The sequence below is a fragment of the Choloepus didactylus genome, chromosome 2 (assembly GCF_015220235.1).
Source record: "Choloepus didactylus isolate mChoDid1 chromosome 2, mChoDid1.pri, whole genome shotgun sequence".
Taxonomy (NCBI): Eukaryota; Metazoa; Chordata; class Mammalia; order Pilosa; family Megalonychidae; genus Choloepus; species Choloepus didactylus.
In genome coordinates, this window is record NC_051308.1 from 19770457 (window position 1) to 19792448 (window position 21992).

The 21992-nt window shown below is 32.0% G+C and overlaps 1 protein-coding gene across 7 annotated transcripts in view; it reads right to left on the reverse strand.

Annotated features, from left to right (window-relative positions):
* The window catches only part of ARID4B (AT-rich interaction domain 4B), a 180768-nt gene that overhangs the window by 52569 nt on the left and 106207 nt on the right, over positions 1-21992 (reverse strand). For all 7 annotated transcript variants that reach the window (XR_005214535.1, XM_037821409.1, XM_037821403.1 and 4 more), the window contains exons 6-11: positions 20402-20481; positions 15028-15119; positions 7607-7745; positions 4258-4337; positions 2987-3063; positions 1791-1945 (exon numbers count right to left, since the gene is read on the reverse strand). Coding sequence is in view for 6 of the 7 variants with exons in the window: in XM_037821409.1 (XP_037677337.1) it covers positions 1791-1945; positions 2987-3063; positions 4258-4337; positions 7607-7745; positions 15028-15119; positions 20402-20481 (623 nt within the window). In the remaining variant the exon portion in view is untranslated. The remainder of the gene's footprint in view (positions 1-1790; positions 1946-2986; positions 3064-4257; positions 4338-7606; positions 7746-15027; positions 15120-20401; positions 20482-21992) is intronic.

Sequence of the window (21992 nt, forward strand, 5' to 3'; positions counted from 1 at the left end):
ACATCTGGGCTTTACAGTTACTCTGGCTGAAACATACCTATTTCTAATATTAAGAATTAGGAGCATATTTTTCAAATGATATTCTAAATAAATCTAAACTGATTTTAATTTAGAACACCATTTAGAATGCCACTGTTCTACTGAGATGTGCCCTTTTATTTTAAAAACTAGTACAGCAAAGGAAGGCAAGCTAAAAACAAAAAATGAAGAAAGAACTCCATGTTGCTAAACTATTAGGCTTGATAGTTGGACAGATAAATGAAAATTATTAATTTGCTTTGGATAAATCTATATTTCTCAATTTAAACATAAGTCCACATATGCCTGGTATTAGTGTGGTAGTCAGATAAAAATATGAAGAAATCTATATTTTAGATATTATTTTAAATACCCCCACAGTACAATATTGACTTTAATAATCTGCTAAATTTATTCCTGTTCCAAATATTTTTAAATGAAGTTTGTATTTAACTTAAAAAAATGTTTAAACTGGAAATCAGATTTGCTTTTACAAAAACATCTGTGAAACACAAATCTAAGAAACAAAAGGCTTGGTAACTAATATTTATTAATCACTTCTTACATGAAGGACATTATAATAGACACAGTGTACAAATATGAATAAGACAGGGTCCCTATCCTCGAAGAACTTACACATTAGTGGGGAGAAAACAAGTATACCAAGGAAAAAATATATATAAACATATATAGTATTAATAAATTTATTATTTTAGTAGTTTGGACTAAAAAGTAGAGTAACCTTCCCAAGGGTAAGGGAGGTGATGGTTCATGGAAAAACTTCCCTTTATAGAGGTGACATGTACTTAGGGCTTTGAAAACAAGAGTGTGCTAAGATGACTGAGAGAGGAAGCAAAGGGCATTCTAGGCAAAGGCACTAGTCTGTACAAGGGTGAGTAGCAGCAAAGTATGTAATTTTGACATTAAATTATCTTATATCCTGAGCATATTAAATATAATTCACTTCATTATCAAATGTAAGTAATGTTCACTATCAGTAGCACCGATCTAATAATTTTTACGAAGTCATTCAGTAAACCATTAAAGAGTATCTTGTTACTGCCTATAGCACCAATTACAATAAAATTCAAAACTTCAGCTCCTGGATCCATATAAATGGACAGATGTCTTACTTATGATCCAATTAGTACTAAGCACCCATGTGTATCAGGAAAAAAATGATCTGAGATTCTCTGAGTCAAGTGACATTAACCTTTACTCTTCCACTTTGGTTATCCTTTTACTACAAGATGGAAGATATGTATTTTATGCTTTTCTAGGAATTTCAATAAAATATGCAGATGTAAACATCTTATGAGGTGACAGTTGTCTATACGATGGGGAAAAGCATATTAAGAGTTTTGCTTTGTTAGGTGGGTACTTCCTTAATCATCTGATGAACCAAAAGTACAAGATAAAGAAACATTTTTGGGTTCTAGGTGCTCCCTTTTCACTTTTACTGCAAGCAAACTGTTTTCACAGAGACTTGCTGAAGGATTAAAAGGTTGTTTTCTTTTGGAAAAAAAAAAAAAAAAGAAACAGTTTTGGGTTGATAGAAAAACTCAATTATTAATTTCATAGGACCACATTTCTATTTTAAGGTAAGCAAGTCAACTACTTGATTATGATGAATATTATAAATACAATTTTATTATGAAATGTTTCTAATATTAAAAATATTTAAGTAATTAATGACTTTATACCAAATTCAATACCATAAGAAAACCAAGTATTACTTATAATTTTAAAAGGTACCAACTGTTTTTACTTGCCTCTTCTTCACTGCTATTATCCTCCTTTTCTTTTTCATCGTCTTCCTCCTCCTCTTCTTCCTCTGCTTCACTGCTAGAGCTATCTTCCTTCAATTCAGTCTTCCAGTTAGCAGGAATAGTTCTACTTTTGTGAAATTCAAGTGCCTGATCAAAGGCTGCAAAGAAACCATAAACTGAATGAACTGAAGAAATTAAGACAACTAATCTGTCCAAAAATTAAACAAGATAAAGAATAAAAACTGCCATACTAATACTGTTTAAGGGTTTACTATGTGCCAGAAATTATACTAAGTGTAGCGAATCATTTAATCCTAACAATCCTATGCATTAGGTACCTTTAATATCCCCATAAAACTGCTATCATTGGAAGGTTACTTAGGTTCAAATAAACATAAGAGGAAGAGAGCCATTTTCTTCTTTTAAAGAAAGCTTAAGCTTTTCTAATAAAAACAATCTTAAGATAGGTAAATCATTTAATTCAATCATTTATGCAACAAACAATTATTAAAGAGTATTATATACTAGACACTGAGTCATTGTAATAAACGTGCAATACCCGAAAATTGACTATAAATACCTTCTCTACATTTCTAGTTAAACCTGAAATAAAATGATGTCAACAATTAGCTTAAAGCTATGTTAACAATTAGCTTAAACTAAAATTAGCTAGACTTAATTACACTGTTTACAATACAAAACAAATTATAAAGCACAAATGTTTTATGATTATTAGCTAGTCTACATAACATTCAATGAACAAGGGCAAAAGAGAAAATAAACAGCTATTTACAATGTCAAAAACCAAGTAAGAAATGCAATTACAGCATATTCCTCAATCAAATATAACTAATGGAACCTTGCAGTTAGGATGTGCATTCATTAGTGATAAATGCCAAATCAAAATTACTTTGATTTCTTTTCTACCATCCCCAGGAACTAATATTTTATTTACTAGACAAAAGCCAGACTATATTAATAACTGATGATATGGCCCCTGATTATAAGCTAAAAAAAAAAAAAAAAAAAAAAGGCACATGAGTTTATAAAGTGTTAAGTCACACAGAACCAAATATAAGTCTAAGGATATAACTTTAATAACAAAAAAATATTTTTAAAAGAACAAGAGAAATTTAATCTTCAAAAATACTTCAGTAGATTTTCAATTACTTGGTAATTTATTCCAAGATTATTCTTACCTTGTTTTAATATAGCATCAGGCTTTGGCACAGCATCACTAGTAATTTCATGGACATCTTTTCTTGGTACCGAAGTACTATATATTTTTTTTAATTATTAAGAAAAACAAAACAAAAATACAATAGAGATTAATTAAGAGTTCAGTCAATTATAAACCATAGAAAGATACTGAAAATACAAGAAATTTTGACATTTGCAATAAAAATGTTTATATACAAGATTCTAAGTCCCAAATAAAGTATTCCCATGATATTAAAATATGTACCCATCAAAGAAGAATTCCGTCTTAAAAGGTGTTTTCTAAACACCGTGTTTCCAGATATGAGTCCTCTGCCTAAATACAATTGTGAAATTGTTCATAGCCATAATAATAAATAAAAACATGTGGATGGAAGAATACACAAACACAATAAACAAGTCAAATAGTAACAATTTGTCATTCTTGGGACAATCAAGGGGAAATACTTAAGATGGAAGATAATGTAGCAATTAATAATATAAATGTTCTTTTAGCAATTTCTTTTTTTAAAACTGAATTTTAGGCCAAACAATCTTCCAATATGCAATTTTGCTACTGAAGGCCTTTCATGAACCTTTTAATAAGGGGAGATCAGATGTGAGAGACTGGGATGGGTTATATCATATATACCACATACATTCTATTTTAAACTAGTAAGTCATCATTAGGCTTCTGTGCATTTCCTTTGCGTCACTCAATCCATCAAAGTGTGAAAAACAGTCCAAATAAATATATTTTTTAGCTTACCATCTCTTTTAACATTTCATTTTAAAAATTTAAAACATACTCAAAAATAGATAAAATAGTCTAATGAACCCCAAGTATCAATCATCCAACTACAAAAATTATCAACTTAGTCACTATTTCATCTATACCACTACCCATTTCTTTTTATCCTGACTGGATCACTTCGAAGCAAATCCTAAACCATGCATCATTTCATTCAGAATATTTCATTATGAAGCTTTAAAGGAAAATAATTCTTTTTAAAAAACATATCTGTACCATCATCACACATTAAAATTAACAATTACTTCTTAATATCAGTATTAAAGTTCAGGGTTCAAATTTCTCTGATTATCTCAACCTTGCTAAAGTTGGTTTCATAGATTTTTTAAAAACTAATCACTTTTCAGAATTTGAAATCCTGAGTGCTGAGTCTTAAAATTGATAACTCCTTTAAGGTTCAGCCAGTCTAAAATATCTGGCTTCTTCTCTAACCATATAAATTCATAAATGTATTATACTTACAATTTGCCATCTTTGAAAGATCGAACAAGAATATTGTCTTTTTTCACAGCAATTTCATCACTACAATCAGGACAAACCACCTTAAAAAAAAGTGTGAAAACACTGTAACTAACAGTACACATTTATAGATAGTTATATAAATACCTACTATTTATACTCTTTTTAAAAAACAGTTTAAGCTTACAAGTTAAAAACTAATTTTAGTTTGAGCGTGAACAGTACAGAAACATATGGGAGCACGTGCAAATAATTTAAAATTTATATGATATATCTTTCCAGTTATCTGGGTAATCCAGATTGTTTTTTTTTTTTTTTTTGTGAAAGCAGAAGCACAGCTAGAATGAAAATGGGGACCAAGTTCTAGTCAAAAGCAGAAAGCTGGAATGAAAGTGGGGCAAGAGTGGAAATGGGTAGAGCTAGAGCCTTATCTGAGGGCCTGGATCATGGCTAAGAAGATATGTAACCAGGTATCAAAACCTTAACTAAGTCAGTCTCTGTCTTAATATAGATACAAGGTTCTACTTATGATATATATTTAAAACATTAAAATTGCTTTATAATAGAATTCACTCCAAAAAGGAAATATTTTTAAGTGGGTACCTTCCTGGAGTCTGAATAAGACTTACTACTAATATTAAAAAGAGTTCTAATATAAATATAAATCTAAAATAAAAAGGTGCCTCAGCTATTGATTAAAGTGAGGATAAAGAATGCCTTCCACCCAAAGACAATGTTATTGCAAGACCCCTATGAATTTTTATTATTTTAATTCCAAGACAGTCTACATTTACCAAGAACAAGTTTATATTATATTTATATTTTTTAAGTGAAAAATGAGCTAAGTAAAGTATGACAAGTTTGTTTCAAAGACTGTCCCATTAGTTCTGAAAAATATGTTAGTATGTAAAGGCATGTACTCTCATGGCAGATGACAGAGGAGCTAGGAACACATTAGTTTTAATCCAGTCTTCCGAAAGTTTAAGCAAGTTAAAATTTTCCAGAATTGAAATTACACTGTTGTTTTCTGTTAGTGCTGCTTAAATGTTGATAGCATTCTGGGATAATCTGCCGATACAAGTTTTCACATGTATAAAATATCCAGAAAAACTATCATCTCGAGAAAGTCTTAAATACTCAGTATTTGTTTATTCATTCCTCTAGTAACTCCACAAATATTATTAACTATATGCAAGGTACTATGCTGGATGCTGGAGAACACAGGGGCCAAGACAGAGTTTTTCCCCACATGGAACTTGCATTCTAGTTGGGAATATAAGCATTAAACAAATAAGTGCACATTTATTTAATTGCTATTGTATTAAATACTTTGACTAGTGTGCTATGAGAAGAACCTGGGAGGTCAAGGACTGCTTCCTCAGGGAAAGAAATTTAAGCTGAGACTTAAAGTATAAGGAGGAATTAACGTGACAAAACCTATTTGTGTGTGCATGTATGTGTTGTACAGGATGTATAGCAAGCAGAAGAAAGAGATTATGCAAAGGCCTTGAGACACCAAGGAGTGGAACCGATTCCAGGGAGAAAAAGAAGGTCAGTATGGCTGCTCTGCCTGTGCAGAATAAGAGAACTAAGCAGGGACCAGATTTTCCAAGGCCTTATGGGCTATATTAATTCTTAGGACAAAATCTAAAATTTTAAAGGAAGGGTCTGAAACCAGAAAATGTTATGATCAGATGTGCTTTTTTTAAAAATTACTTATCTGCTTGAAGAAAATGGACGAGAAAACAGCAAGAGTTAAGAGACTAAGCTACTGTGATCATCTGGATGAGAGATGGTGACTTGGGTGTAGACTTGAAGCAATGGCAAATTAAAAGAATGAGAAATAGTAGAGAGAATTAAGGAAGTTGAGGGATGAGCGAGAAGACGTTTACAAATGGGTAGATGACAGCGTCATTCACTGTGATAAGAAAAGGGCCAAGCTTTGGCATGAGGAAGAGAAAATAACAGATTTAATTTGGGGATTAACAACTTATTAAGCTATGAGGTGGCTGAAGGATATTCAAATGGAGCTACTGCATAAACAGATGCCAGATCTGGAGCTCAAAGTAGACGGCTGGACTGTAGATAAATTTGAGAGTTGACAGCCTAAAATTAGTCTAAAACTTGGAGGTTGTGTGCCATATTTTTCTCTGGTTATCTTGGGTTTTTAAAAATGTACATATGATAGCTTTCCAGCACTGATGGTGGTGTGTTAAGAGAACTCAGTCTCTAATTCTGCCATAGAAACCACATCCAGTTCACTCATTTATCTTCACCCCTGAGGTATTTTAATTTGTTACCCCTGAAATAGTTAGCAACTAAGAAAGGATGAGATCACCGTAAAGAAAAACGTAGAGCGAGAAGAAAAGATTTGAACCCTGAACTACAACATTCAAAGGTTACATAAAGGAGAAATTAGTGAAGGAAAATGAAAAGGAGGGCCATGAGAGTCATGAAAACTATGATTTCCTCCTCTTAAAATGGGGGTAAATATCTTTTATTTTCCAAGGTTGTTGTTGAGATTCAATGTAACTACTTACGTTAAACTGAGCACAATGCCTGACCAGGGCAAAGGTTCAATAAATGGTGACTATTTATAGTCTGTAGGGGTATAAATGGTGGCTATTTATAGTTCCTAGTTAATACAAAAACACTTGTAAAATTCATTCAATTTATAAAAAATTCATTTTTAAAAACAAATTTTTAAACACAGTATAATGTGTTTTAATTCCATTTCTGAGACTCTGAAATTGAGAGTCAGTGAATAGGAAAATAAGAGGATGAAATATAAGGCTGGTAGATTCTTGACAAAAAAAAAAAAGAAAGAAAGATTAAAAGATTAATTAACCACAAGAAAGAACCCTCTACAATGTTAAATGAGTCGATCCTTATAAAACATTTAAACAGTGCTTAGTATATAATTAGGGCCACACTTAAACATATGTTAAAGTAAATATCCTTCAGAACACACAAAAATTTTATCAAATGACATTAATAGAAGAATAAAATGCATCCTAAGGGAATGTGGTTAATTATAATTAGTAAAGGAGTAAGAATATATGAAATAGAGACCAGGATGTAATTTTTTACCCATTCTGTCCCTTGATAAATGAGAAAAACAGTAGTTGTTAGAAGTGAGAACAGTATCATCCAAGTATCTTAAGTTTATCTGATGGGCTTAGAAGTTTGTGCTGAAAGACAATTTTGAAAGTACCCTTAAAGATTTAATGATGCCAAAAACAAAATATTTCCCCATTTGTACCCACAAAAGACACTAGTAAGAAAATAAACTTGTTTTCTTCATGAGCTTACACTGTTGAAAATTAAACTCTTGTATACTGAAGTTACTCACCAATGCAGGAAACCATAGTGCTTTCTTTTTATCCAAACTAATGTAATCTACATATACAACTTTTCCTAGTAGCTCATCAATCTGTTTCCTATCATCCTCATCTTCATCACTGGAAGATGATGAAGATTCTTCCTCTGGTCTAGGGAGAAAAAAACATGAAATATTTTCATTTATCTTTACAAAGAATAAGCATGCCAAGCTGCTGAATGTAAGTATTATAAAAGTCTTATCCCATTTCCTAAAACATAAAAAATGGCTACTTTAATACTTTCTAGAGAGTTTACTAAACTTCTAAAGAATTTATCATTAGAGGAAAGCGCATCATGTCTCTAAAAATCTTTCATGTTTATTTAAGTGCTATTTTAAAAGATTAAGGGGAAGATCAATTTTTAGGAACAAAATAATACTGGTGCCCAAATCCTCAAAATGCAGAAAGTCCCCTCTTATCATCCTAGTACTGCACTAAAATATACCAGATCGGTGTAAGTATTCATAGTATTCACAATATAGTTCTTTTACATTATGCTAAAAATTACTTTCAGTTACATTTTCTATTGGACTGGTATACCAAAAAGGTGTTAACTGTTAGAAGAAAAAAGAAGCATCTAAAGCAACAGTTGGTTGTTAGTAAAGGGTGTAGCAAAAAGTAAACCTAAAAGGGAAAAAAATACAATTAAAACAAACTAACCAGAAGAGATATTCTAGGAAAGCCCATAATCGGTGTTAAGGAAATAAAGACCTCTTACAACTGACTGCTCAAAATAACCCGGAATAAGTGAAGACAGTACGAAATGTTGATTAGCTAAGACTACCATGTACGTTCTTTTTATAAAATAAAATGAAATAATGGCTATACTAATTCTCTACAGGGATGCATAACGTTGTTTAGATTACTTGGCAATGACAAAGTTGACAAAAATTGTAAATTAATAGATTAACTATTTTAAAACGTTAAACGTGATTTATCTATTTGTTGACTGGACAAATCCAGTATTCTCTGAATTATAAATGTCACCTCTCTATATTTATATATCCCAATATAAATATAAATGAAGCCATAACTATTATAACAATATTAAATATTTTAGAGTAATATGGGGAATATCATTATTTGATTTCAATAATCCAAATAACTTAAAATTGTCCCGATAAAAATAAATAAATCTTCAAATGGCACATTATCTCTCCACTTACTAACAACTGTGGAACAAATCCCAACTTAAAACCATAATTATTCCTTTTTCAAAGTAGTCATAAAAGACTCAGTCAAGTAGGGTATTATGGGCACCCTTTATATCATTAGCACTAGCAAAATAGAAAGCCACAATGTCAGAGATGACATGTCAAAATCTATAAAACATAGAGAAAACTGGACTTTATTTGGATACAAAGTTACTGCATCTTTATAAAAACTCTAATTTCCTTCTTAAGACTTAAGAAGCCATCAGATTCCAAAAAAGTTATATCAAAAAAATTTGATTGGATAAAAATATCTATCCAATGGCAAATTTTATGTTTATATGTATATATATACATATATATGAAATCACAATAATTAAAAATAAACAAGCCATCTATCCACCTTACAAATTAACTATCTAGGTTTCACTCTGAAACCATCCACTAACTTGTGGACTTAGATCTCTTCCCTCTCATCTACTCAAGACTTTGTTCCAGCAATCTCCTTCTCTCACCTGTATAAGTTTTTCTGCTTCTGCTGGAGTCAGTCCCATCACCACACTGTTATTTCCATCTTAAAAAAAAAATTCTCTGACCTCACTTTCTTCATCAGATACCAGCTTATTTCTCTACCCCCAGCCTCCTTGCAGCAAAACAAGTCTGGAATGCTCTTGCCCCAGATACCTGTAAACTATTTCACCTACTCTAAGTCTCTGCTTAAATGTTACCTCAGTAAAGTTACTGTGCCTACCTTATTCAAATTTACAACCTGCCAGCCCATCTATCTCCCTTCATCCTGTTCTTATTTTTATTTTCACAGCACTTACAACTTCTATCATACTATATAATTGACTTATTTCTTAGTTATTCTTTATTGTCCACCTCTCCCACCAGAATGTAAGCTATAAAGGCAGAGATATTTTAATGTGTTTTCTTCACTGAAGTATCCTAAGTACCTGAACAGTGCTTGGCACAGCGTAGTTGTTCAATAAATCTTTGTTGACTAAATGAATGAGCCAAATAAATTTATTTCTTCCTACTATGGTACTTAAAGTACATGTTTTGAAATAACAAAATATATATGACCAGTGTAAACTGTATCATTATATCTAAGGGTCCTTTAAACTAGTCCTTTTAGAAGAGTTTGGCCGGGAAACTTTTACACAAGATAGGTACTCAATAAGCTGATGAACTACAGCAAATGAGCATCAGAAATATTTTAAATGAGCAAAGACAGCGCCAACAGAGAGCCTGCTTGATTTTTCTTCAACTCTGACACTGTTGCGTCTTTGCTGGCAAGATATTTATCTGTCAAGTCACAAAAAAATAATGTAATGCCTCTATGAAATAAAATCTGATGATGCAACTGGAAATAAAGCTAATTACATGGAAATACTTACCACAACAGAATAACAGCTAATTGCTTAATGCTGATCACAGTACACATAGCTTACACATATCATTATTAATTGTAAATCAAGTAAGAAGAACTTAAGACATGCACCAAAGAAAAGCAAATGATGAGACGCAAATAGAATATTATGCTAGGAAATTCAGAGGCCCCGTCTTTGAAACACAATTCTGACTTCAATGATTCCTATTATTTCAGGCAAGTCAATTAACCCAGTTTCAAAGTTGGTATAGTAAGTTAAAAATCTGTATCAGTCAGTATCAGGAAGACTGGTAATGTATAGCTTCCGAGATTACTGTTCCTTTTCCCAATTTTTAACAAGAAGGATAGGATCAAATTCTCATATAAAATAAAGCAACAACAAAAACAACAAAAAAAGGTCTTCTGGAATTAGTGGGGATGGTTACAAAACTCTTTCTGAGTATACCAAAAACCACTGAACTGTACATCTTTAAAGGAAGAATTTTATGGTATGTGAATTAAAATTCAAGTTTTAAAAAATGTTTTAAAATTTTGCAAACCTGCAAATACCAGGTATAAATCAGTAGTTTATTGGGTGAAATAAATGAAAATGAAAAAAGTAGACCAGTATCAAAATTGGTATTCAGAGAATTAAAGCAGTTAGGATTATAGCATTTTGGGATTGGTACCTCAACTTTTTAGACGTGTAACTGGGTAAAACTTGTACCCACAAATAATCCTTAAGAAGAATTACTAAAGGCCTTCTTATGTTCTCTTTCTATATGAGGAAAAAAAACAGCAAGTAGACTGCTTTCCTACGGTAGCAATAGCACATATGCCTGTGTCAGTTTATGGGAAAAACTTTTTTGGGGGGTTGGGGAGGCAAATATTTCCATAATTTCAGGCACTCTATTCTTTACACAGAAACATACAAAAAACCCAATAAGTAATGAGTAAATTATAAGGGCAAAACTCAAACAAGTTATATGCTGATCAAAAGGATCAATAACTTGTTAAAAAGCTAACAAACTAGAGGATGATAACCAATAAAAAAAAAGAAAATGCTTAAATTCATTAGGATTAATTATAGGTAAGATATTTAAAAAAATCAATTTAAAGGAAGGTATAAAAAATATTCAATTTTGGAATACCTCGGGGCAGATTAACTGGTGTGTGGATTAAGTTTGAAGAAAACAAAGGCAGTGTTTACACTACAGCAACAACAGGAGTCCTGAGAGTCCTGAGAAGACATAACCTTATTCATCTTTGCATAAAAATAAATTTTAAATAGCAATCAGAGAATTAAAGGGCTTTAATTCTACCTGTAGAATTCATTCTACTGATACTAAAGACTTATTTCAATGGCACAATGAAAAAGGAAACAAAGGACAGATAAATGACTTTAAGATCCAAGTCTAAGATTTTGCTATAGAAACTCACTCTGAAAAAAGGGGAGACCGAACTTTGAGGAAGTGTAATTAAGGAGATGGAATTTCAAACTGAGGTACTTGACTATGATGCTTACACACCAAGGTTTAAAATAGTAAGCAAGAACATTTCAAAGTCTCTTGGTGGTGAGAATGATCACAATAGTCAGGGGCAAGAAACAGCAACCAAAAACAAGATTACACACAGAGCTGGACTTCATTTGCTAGACTGGTAATTCTCAACCTTTTGTCTTCCTTCAGTCTTTGTACATGCACAACACAATCCCAACACCTTCCCAACAGGAAGTCTCTCACTACACACAGAGATTCTCAACTGGAGAAAGTTCGCTGGAATTTTTAGAAAGCAAGGATCAACTTGCTCAGCCACAACTGCAGGCTTTATTCTCATATTCAAGAAAGGGACACCTCAGCTAAAAAACATATTGACTTCTTAACAGATCATTATTTTTGGTCACTTTTCTGATCAATCTATGTGATATTCTATAAGTGATCTTATTCATTTATTTTTACATTCTTGGATGACATTTGTAGAGGTAAAAAAAAAATGTCTACAAATTAGAAGCATTTTATCAAAATTAAAAAAACCTTAATAGGTACAAGAACTGTTTTTCCTATAACTATGTATATAGGAACATTGCTTAAAAAAATTCAAATAAAGAGCAAAAACGGTGCTACCCATCAGAGATAAACATCATTAAACAGAATTCTTATATACAAACACTCATATACATGCACGTTTGATATATATATATATAAATGAAGTCATATCATATACTGATATTTCATCATGAAAATGTTTTCATATCAATTTATGACGATGATATCCAATACTTACAAAGTGCTTCCTATATAAACACTTTATGTATATGAACTCATTTAGTCTTTTCAACAATCCTAGTAGATAGGTAATATAATTATACCAACTTTAACGATGAAAAAATTGAGGCCTGAAAAGATTAAGTAACCTGCCCAAGGTCACACATAGCAAGACAGTGGCAGAGTCAATCTTCAAACCCAGACTGTGACTCTATGCTTTCAACAACTAAATCATATTGCCACTCTCAGAGGCTACAGAATTGAAAATCATCACTAATGAAATAACTTCACATTAACTACTGCTCTGCCATCATCAGTCATAATTAAGAACAGACTACAGAACTACAGGAAAGAGTCTAATGATCAATGGTACATAAAATTTTAATTCACTATTATAGTCACTAATTTTCAAAGAAATACCAAAAGATTTAACTTATAAGTGCTTCAGTGAATATTTTATGGCAACATAATAGTCCTTGGAAACTAAAAACATTGTTAGATCACAGTAACATGTAATATTCACAACAGGACTTTCTTACGAATATTGCCATAGTAATTTTTTCATTTATTTTTCTTTCTAGCTAGAACGATCAGATTTTAAATATCATATGTAGAAGAGCAAGTAACAGTTACAACCTGAGCATCCTAAAAATAATCAATTCAAACAGAAAGCTAAGTTACGAGTCAGAAATCATTCCCCCAGTAATTAGGGAAAACATTTTCTAAGAGAGTCAGTGTTAGGGGAGAAAGAAGAAAAACGCATGACTCAAACCACAAATACTGTAGGAAAATAAGCAAAAGATATTTTTTCAATACAAGGATTAGTATTCTAATTTTCCCCCTCAAATGAATAATTATTTATTTAGTATTAAGAGTAATTTGGAAAATAACTGATGTACTCTACGTAAATAAAAAGAGTCAGTCCATTGAATGGGAGGAGGCCCATGGAGTAAGGGTGAGTTCAAGTCCTGGTCCCTTCCTTCCTGTGTTCTTTGCATTAGTCACTTACCACTATTTCTGAGGCCAATTTCCCCAATTTTTAATAAGGATAAAAATAACACCTACCTTCATGGGTTTGCTGTAAACCTGTAAACCTAACAGTAAGTAACATGTGACATACTACTTAAACCAATTTTCTATCTCCAAAGCTCAGATACAATTAGAGTTAACATCTGCTTCTATATACTGAATGAAAGCATTCATATAAACTAAAGTTTCTAATAATTCAACTCAGTATTTACTTTTAATAGCTATTCTGACAACATCTGGGTTTAGGTATATTAAAATTTTTAATCAAAGTAATGCACTCAAAATTATTCTTAAAATAATCTCTAAAAGATTAAATTACATCTACATTCCCCTCCAACTTCCTTTTCCTGCTTCACATGGAGGCAACTGTTTTTATCCCTCTCAGCTGTTTCCCTGGTGGTATTTACCTTATTTCTAAATAATATTCTTATACTAGTATTTCTTGGATTATGTACTTTAAACATTACTCTATTGACTTCCTATAGTTACGAGGACTTAATTTGTATTTAATACCAGCTTCTACACCTTCCATCCTACTAATTTAACTGTATCATCATTTTTAATTCAATTATCACTGTTTAGGACTATATAAATATTATTCATTGCAGCACCAGTTTTTTATGATTATATTTCCTTTTTAATTTCCCTACTATATTTGTTATCATCCTTTCATTTTTTTCCCAATGTTCCATTATATTAGCTAATCAAATCTTACATTTTAATAGGCTTCCTTTTCTCCATTTTGCATTCTGCAGTCTACCAGCATCTAGTGTTCTACTGAGAAGCCTGATGTCACTGTACCTCTCAGAACTTTGCAATACATTCATTTCCTCTGTGGAATTGTTTGAAGATTGCCTCTTTCTCCCTTGTGACCTGAAATTTTATGACCCCTTGGTCCTGTGATCCCTTTTAATTTAGAGCCTTTTGGAGCCTAGGCACATTTCACTGAAGTAATTTTCTAAATAGCCAGAATGTATGTCAGACTGCAAGGCAACATAAAAATGAGTAAGAGAGTTCCTGCTGTCAAAAAGATTAAAATTATTAGGAAGAGAAAACAAATACTACAATGATAACAAGAGGTGAAATCTTGTCTATGGCATTGGATAAATGCAAAGAATCTGGGGATTCAGAGGAGAGAAAAACATGTCTGGTTTCAAGGAAAGAGTATGGGAGGGCACAAAATGGTTCACACAAAGGTAGAAGCGTATCTGTTCAGACTTGAAGAATAAGACAGTGGCAGGGAAGGGGGGCATTCAAGATAGAAAAAGCAGCAGGAAAAAAGCATGATATCAGAAAAACAAGGGATGTATTCAGGGACTATCAATGAATTCCATTTTGACTATATCATCAAGACACATGTAGGGAAAAATGGGAGGTAGATATGGCTAATAAGGTTGGCTAAGCATGGAGAACCCCAACCATCAAGTTAAGGAGTCTGAAACTATTATTAGATCTAAAATTACTATTAGATCCAGTTAGCATTTTGCAAATTACAATTAAAAAATAATAACTATTAAAACAATGCTAGAAGGAGAAATTAATTCAGGTTCAACTAACAATTATTAAAATGGACTTACATATGATTAGATCTTCTTCCTCTATTTGTTTTCTTTCCTATGACTGGAGTGCCAAAATGTTCAGGGTTGGTGAGTGGGAGCTGGTCTAATGTCTGTGGGTAAGAACATAAACCCATCAAAAGTTATTACTTTGCAAGCTCTTTTTTCCTTTTAAACCAAATCAGTGTAAGAGTATGTTCAGATTTTGAGATTAGGACTTCCTCTGAGGAAGACTAAAACACAACTTTACTAGAGACAGAAACTCTAATTTCAAAGGTATCAGAATAAAGATGAATCCCCCATTACCGCAAAAAAAAAAAAAAATAGTGAAAAGAAATTCATACGTTCTCTCTCAATTTTTTCATTACCTATTTGGAGGCTGATGACCTTCTAAGAATGCTAAAAATACAAAACAAACACAGGGCAGTGGAAATACAGATGTGAGACATAAGACACTTTTAAGGACCTAACTCCTAGATTGGGGCCAACTGCAGCTCAGATTTTAACTTGTACATAGAGAATCATAATCCAAAAATAGAATTCTTAAGTAACAAATAAAATTAGTTATTATCAGGAAAAGCATCAATTGCTCAAATAAATAGTTTCAGGAAAACTATATTATTTGCAAACATTTTCTGTAATAAACCTTTTTTAAAGAATATATTAAAAAATCAGTATCTAAAATGAATTTTTTTCCTTCCTTTTTAACTTGCAGCATCCAATATTGTTCTTGGTATGCAGATAATAATCAATGAATCAACATTTCTTTCTTGTTATCAATAGACAGTTCAAGTCAAGCCCTTTGCCTCTCAACTCCCAAATAAAAATGATTTCCAGGCAAGGGACTGGCTGAAAGAAGAAAAAGTGATTTGGGATGGACTTGTAATTTCTTAGTATCAGATATAGTTTTTTTAATTTCGCTTACCATTATTTCCTGAAAAGGTTTACACATCTAAAAAGTTGAGATATCAACCCCAAAACGCTATAATCCTAACTGCTTTAATTCTCTGAATACCAATTTTGATATTACCCTATTTTTTTATCGTTAAGATTTCCTATTATCCCCCGAAATTCAACCTCTGCTGTTACAGTAGTTTCATTAATTCTAGGGGAATTAGAGATCCCTAGAAAACTGTCAGGGTAGGAGTGAAGGTGGGGGACTATTTAGGAGAAAGAGATGTCTCAAAGTTACAAACCACAGTGTTATATTAAAGGATGTCTATCAACTTAGGTTTAAGGATTAGATATCTAAACACAAACTCATGGTAAGATTTTAAAAGGAAATTTTTAATTTTTATTTTTAAAATTGAGATTATTTTGCTGAAACAATGATAAAGCAAAATGTGAAAAAAGAAAGCCTATTAATCTATTTTGCACAGTTCATTAGAATATACTGTGAATGTATTTAAGATACATAGATATATTTATTCAACAGCTAGTATGAGGATATGGTAGAGGAAAAGATTACTAGCCATAAAGCACTAAATATGAAAATCACTAGAAAATCACTACAGGACAAAAACCCTAAGCCTTCCAATTTGGTCTGTATGGAACCTAACCTTGCATAAAGGATCTTTAAGTCAGGCATTTTAAATGTATTATTGGAAGCAAAAATAGGCCCAAATACAACTACAACATATGCCAGACAGAAACTTCTTAGAAGACTTACTTGTTATTAATTCCTAATTATGCCTCTCAAGGAGCTAAAATTTTCACAGCAATATTTTTGGCAACTAAGGAAAATAAATTTAATCTGGATTCATTTTCTTCCAAGCTAACAGATGGATTAAATGGAAAAAAAAATAAAGGTCACTGTCTTGAAAGCAGAGATTTTCTATTAAGTACTATGAGTTCTATTTTAATATCTGCTCATCATTGCACTTGTTACAGGAAAGAAAACATCCAAGATTTCTGAAGAGCTGTTTAGGAATTACACACAGAAATTTTCAAAGAAGCCACAGTCTCACACTAGTATGCAATGAATTATAATAATAAAAAGCAAAATCCGTCCCTGGACTCTCAACCCTTGTCCAGGTTAGCAAGAGCATCTTTATTTCAAATGACAGAAAAGACTTGGGGGAGGGCAGAATTTGTCTTGTCTTATACCTAAAGAGCAAAACTCAGAGACTCCTAGAAGGTATCTTAAAGACGCAAAGAAAATTTCATAGGCCTGGCAACAGGATGTCTATAAGTCTCCCATAGCTCTATTATCTATAATGGGCTACAGGAAATGTGGAAGCTGGGATTTTATCTAACCTTTCTTTAGAGCTGTCAATTGCCTAAGGAATAAACAAAGACTGAAGGGCTACTATGGCCTCTTATCATGAAAATCTTGAATTTAAGTCTTTGTTTAGATACTCAGTTTATGAATGGGATTAGTGACCCAAGATATTCCCACTATGAGGTCGCTTTGTTCTTAAAGGTCACTGCACTGAATCATCTTTCAAAGAACTAAAACTTATTTTAAAGTTCAAAAAATGGTTATTTGATAAAGAGAAAATAATGTATAGATGGTAGCTCAAATTCCCCTTTGGTATATGCCTGACCATGTCTTCAATGTGCTTAATACACCTAGAATTTTAAAATATTTTTGATTGCTTATTAATGCTCTTTCTCCTCCAACAGATGGTGAATTATTCTAATAGGAGGTTCCATGCCTACTTGGCTTACCCTTATGTCCCTAGTGCCTAGCACAGAACCTGGAATATGGGAAGTGGATAAAGAATCATATACCAGGTTCTAATTTCCCTCAAGCAAAATATTAAAAAAAGTGTACACATGCATGGCCAAACAGAATAAAACTGATCTTCCTTTAACATAAAAAAGATACATAGCTATTTACTTATAATTGCTTCAACCTTAAATTAAAACTTTCTTATGGACCATTTCTACTTCAAATTCTCCTGGTTAAAAAAAAATTAATATTTTAAATATTTCTCTTGACTCAACAGACACATGCCTTCATTTAACAGTTAAGAATCCAAAATCTGCAAGCACTACCATGGAGTGTTCTACCTAAGGAAAATGAAATTGTTTCTAAGAATTACAAAAACTCAGATGAAATTGTTACTTCATCAATATAAGAAGCCAAATTCACTGTACTTGCCCCATAGCTGAATGTTTTTCCTATATTTAAAATCTTCACAATTAATCCAACAAATATCTATTGAAGGCCTTGATGTAGAAAACACTTCTGGGAAAAGGAGGTCATATCAGGATGAGAAAAACATGGTTGGTTATTCCCTTAAAAACAGCTTAAAATATTATACAGAAAAAAAAAAAGTAACAACAACAAAAAAAACCCATAAAATAAGGAAAAGAAGCAAGAGAAGCAAAAAAGGATGAAAGGATAGAGATCAAATTTGGTTACCTCCTGAAAGACATCCTAGAGGGGGAGGCATTCTACAGCCTTTACACATAAGATTACCACAAGTAGAGAGGGGGAGGGTTCAGCAGGAACCAAGAAAAGAAAGTATGAACGAAGCAGTATTGTAAGGCAAAAATACAGGGAAGTAGTAGAACATGAGACTGAAAAGATAGGCCAAAATCAAAACACAGAAAATCTGTAAAAGATGTCTCAAATTCTGAATTTAAACTGGAATCCAAAAACTCAGGGAAGCAAAAATATGTTGAAAACAAATAAACATAAAATAGAGTCTACTAGCTAAGCCAACTTGGCAGGTGAAATCACTGCCTCCCTGTCACATGGGATCTGACACCCAGGGGAGTGAATCTCCCTGGCAATGTGGAATATGACTCCAGGGGAGGAATCTAGACCTGGCATCGTGGGATGGAGAACACCTTCTTGACCAAAAGGGGGACGTGAAAGGAAATGAAATAAGTTTCAGTGGCAGAGAGATTCCAAAAGGAGCCAAGAGGTCACTCTGGTGGGCACTCTTACATACAATATAGACAACACTTTTTAGGTTCTAATGAATTGGAATAGCTAGCAGTAAATATCTGAAACTATCAAACTACAACACAGAACCCATGAATCTTGAAGATGATTGTATAAAAATGTAACTTATGAGGGGTGACAATGTGATTGGGAAAGCCATATGGACCACACTCCCCTTTGTCCAGTGTATGGATGAATGAGTAGAAAAATAGGGGCAAAAAAAAGAAAAAGGCACCCAGTGTTCTTTTTCTCCTTAATTGTTCTTTTTCACTTTCATTTTTATTCTTACTATTTTTGTGTATACGGTAATGAAAATGTTCAAAAATTAATTTTGGTGATGAATGTACAACTATATAATGGTAATGTGAACAACTGAATGTATGTTTTGTATGACTGCATGGCATGTGAACATATCTCAATAAAAATGAATTAAAAAAAATAGAGTCTAATAGTTTGATAAGTAATACTAAGAAGTCTGAAAAAACACCGTACTAAATAGTGATTGGGGGAGGCAGGGGATCATAGTTAAGCCACATGGTGCATTAATTAAATATTCACAGACTGGCTGGAGAATATAAACACCATCTATAACAATGTCAATTTTTTAAATACTGAACTGTAAGCTACTGATTTACAAAACTTTGTGAACCTTTCATTCTTAGGAACTTGATAATAGCATTCAATTTGAGAGCATGGCTTTGGTTTGAGAACCAGCTCCGATCATGAATTTCCGCATCTGTATATTGAAGAGAATAACATCATCTACCTCATAACTCTGTAAATGAGATCATTTAGCAAAGTCCATGGCAAATATAAACACTTCCTTTATTCATCAAAATATTTATTCAGTTCCTACTCTGTGCCAGGCACTGTTCTAGGAACTAGAACCAAAGCAGTGAAAAAGACATACAAAGTCCTTGCCCTTGTGACACATTTTAGTGAAGAAGGTAGGCAATAAACAAACAATTAAGGACATATACATTCAGTCAAAGAATAAGCGCTATGAAGAAAACTAAATCAGTGTTAGAGGATGAAGAGTAATGGAAGGGACTATTTAGAAAGGCAATAGGCAAGACTTCCTTGAAGAGAGGCTGTAATAATGTCAATAATTATTATAATAATAATTATTATTTAGAGACTTTTTAAAATATCTACATATCCTTTTATTACGACAGGATGCAAATGGATTACAAATCACCCATCTCTTTCATACAAGTAATATTTAAAAATTAAAGGAGTCTATGTAAAAGTTGCCTAAAGGAAATAATTTTTGAAGCCCATTATATTTTCTTTATGGACAACTGTTAAAATTTCTTGGACAAAAAAGATAGAATGGTGCTCAAGCATAAGGCCTTGAATAGGCTTTACAGATTAAATTATATAATGTATTAATGAATTTTTCTGATTAACAAGAAAGCTGACTGACTTGAAAAAGCAAATATTTGCTCCTACTCAATACAAAACTAATACATGTTTATTCATTAAATTATTACTTACTTCACTTTCAGCAAAATGTCTCTCTCCTTTCAGGCACAGTGAGGACCGTCTAAGTGTCTTCTCATCTCCATCATCAAAAACTATGAAAGGAGGAAAAAATGGAAGACACTGAAGGAGTTTTCAAAGATTAACAAAATGATATAAATTATCATTTAAATTCCCGAGTGCTGTTCTATGGTTTCAGAATATTACATTTGCAATTCATTCCTTTTATGTTTTTTGATGAACTTCAAATATAGAGTATTAGAAAATCTTTTTCAATTTCTAACCAGAAAGAAATAATATACCTGAATTAAAGCATGTTCTCTGAAACAGGATACACCAATTAAGAATAAAATTTAAATGATAATTAACCTTTCTCAAAATGATAAAGGCAATCTTTCCTAATGATAGATACTGACAGATTTATCTAAGAAACACAAAATAAGATTAAACTTATATATTCAGGTTGCAAATAAAATATGACTCTATTTTCATCATTTAAAGTAGATTTCTCAACCTCAGCAATACTGACATTTTATACCAGATAATTCTTTGCTGTGGGAGGCTCGTACTGTGCCTTGCAGGATGTATACCAGCAACCCTGGACTAGCACTAGATGACAAAAAAAAAAAAAAAAAAAAAAAAAAAGTCTCTAGACATTGCCAAATATCTGGAGGAACAAAATTTCTACCCACTAAAAACCACTGACGTTTGTACATACATAATATATCTATATTTTTAAGATACATATAATTTTATGATTTAATACATTCCTCAGGAATTATGTAAAGAGGGGAATTCTATTTTAAAGAAAGTTGATTTTAAAAATCACACCTTTCCCCAACTACCAATACTAGATTCTTAAACATCATACATTATGTGAAACTAGATAAACAACTTACAGTACATTCTTTCTTAATTTTGTAACTAAAATACGCAATAAAAGTGCCATATTTGAGACCAACTAACAAACCTACTTACCATCTAGACTGACTATATAGATTGCTCAGTTTTATAAACCATATGCAGTGAAGTCTTTATGTGTCAGAATCAAAATTTCCTTCTGTCCACCAACATATTTCCACACCAAATGACAATAAAAATAAAACTCACCTGTATTATTTCAAATCTCTATCAAATTCTGACACTGCCAAAGACATTTTACTCAGTCTTTACTCTCATCTTTAAGTCAGTAAAAGATAAGAATTACCATTCAATAAACTGTAAGAATTGGCTATCAATTTAGAAAAAAATAACATAATGCCCTTATTTTAGTCCGTTCAAAAAATAAACTAGATGGAATTAAAAACTATTTATAAAAGAAATTATAAAGGAATTGAAGACCAATTATACTGGAGAATTGATGTGTAAAACTGACAGGAGGAAGGCCTTCTTAAGCAACATTCAAAACTAAAACTACAAAGGAAAAGGTGACTATACAAACTGAAGTATATGAAAAATAAAAACAAAGAATAAAATAATAGGAGAAAATACCTGCAACTTAATTAGCAAAGGGATAACTACCAGAATATATAAAGAGTTCATATTACATACCCCCCCTAAAAAAAAAACAAAAAAGCAGTGATAAACCATCCCAAGTGGGAAGGGG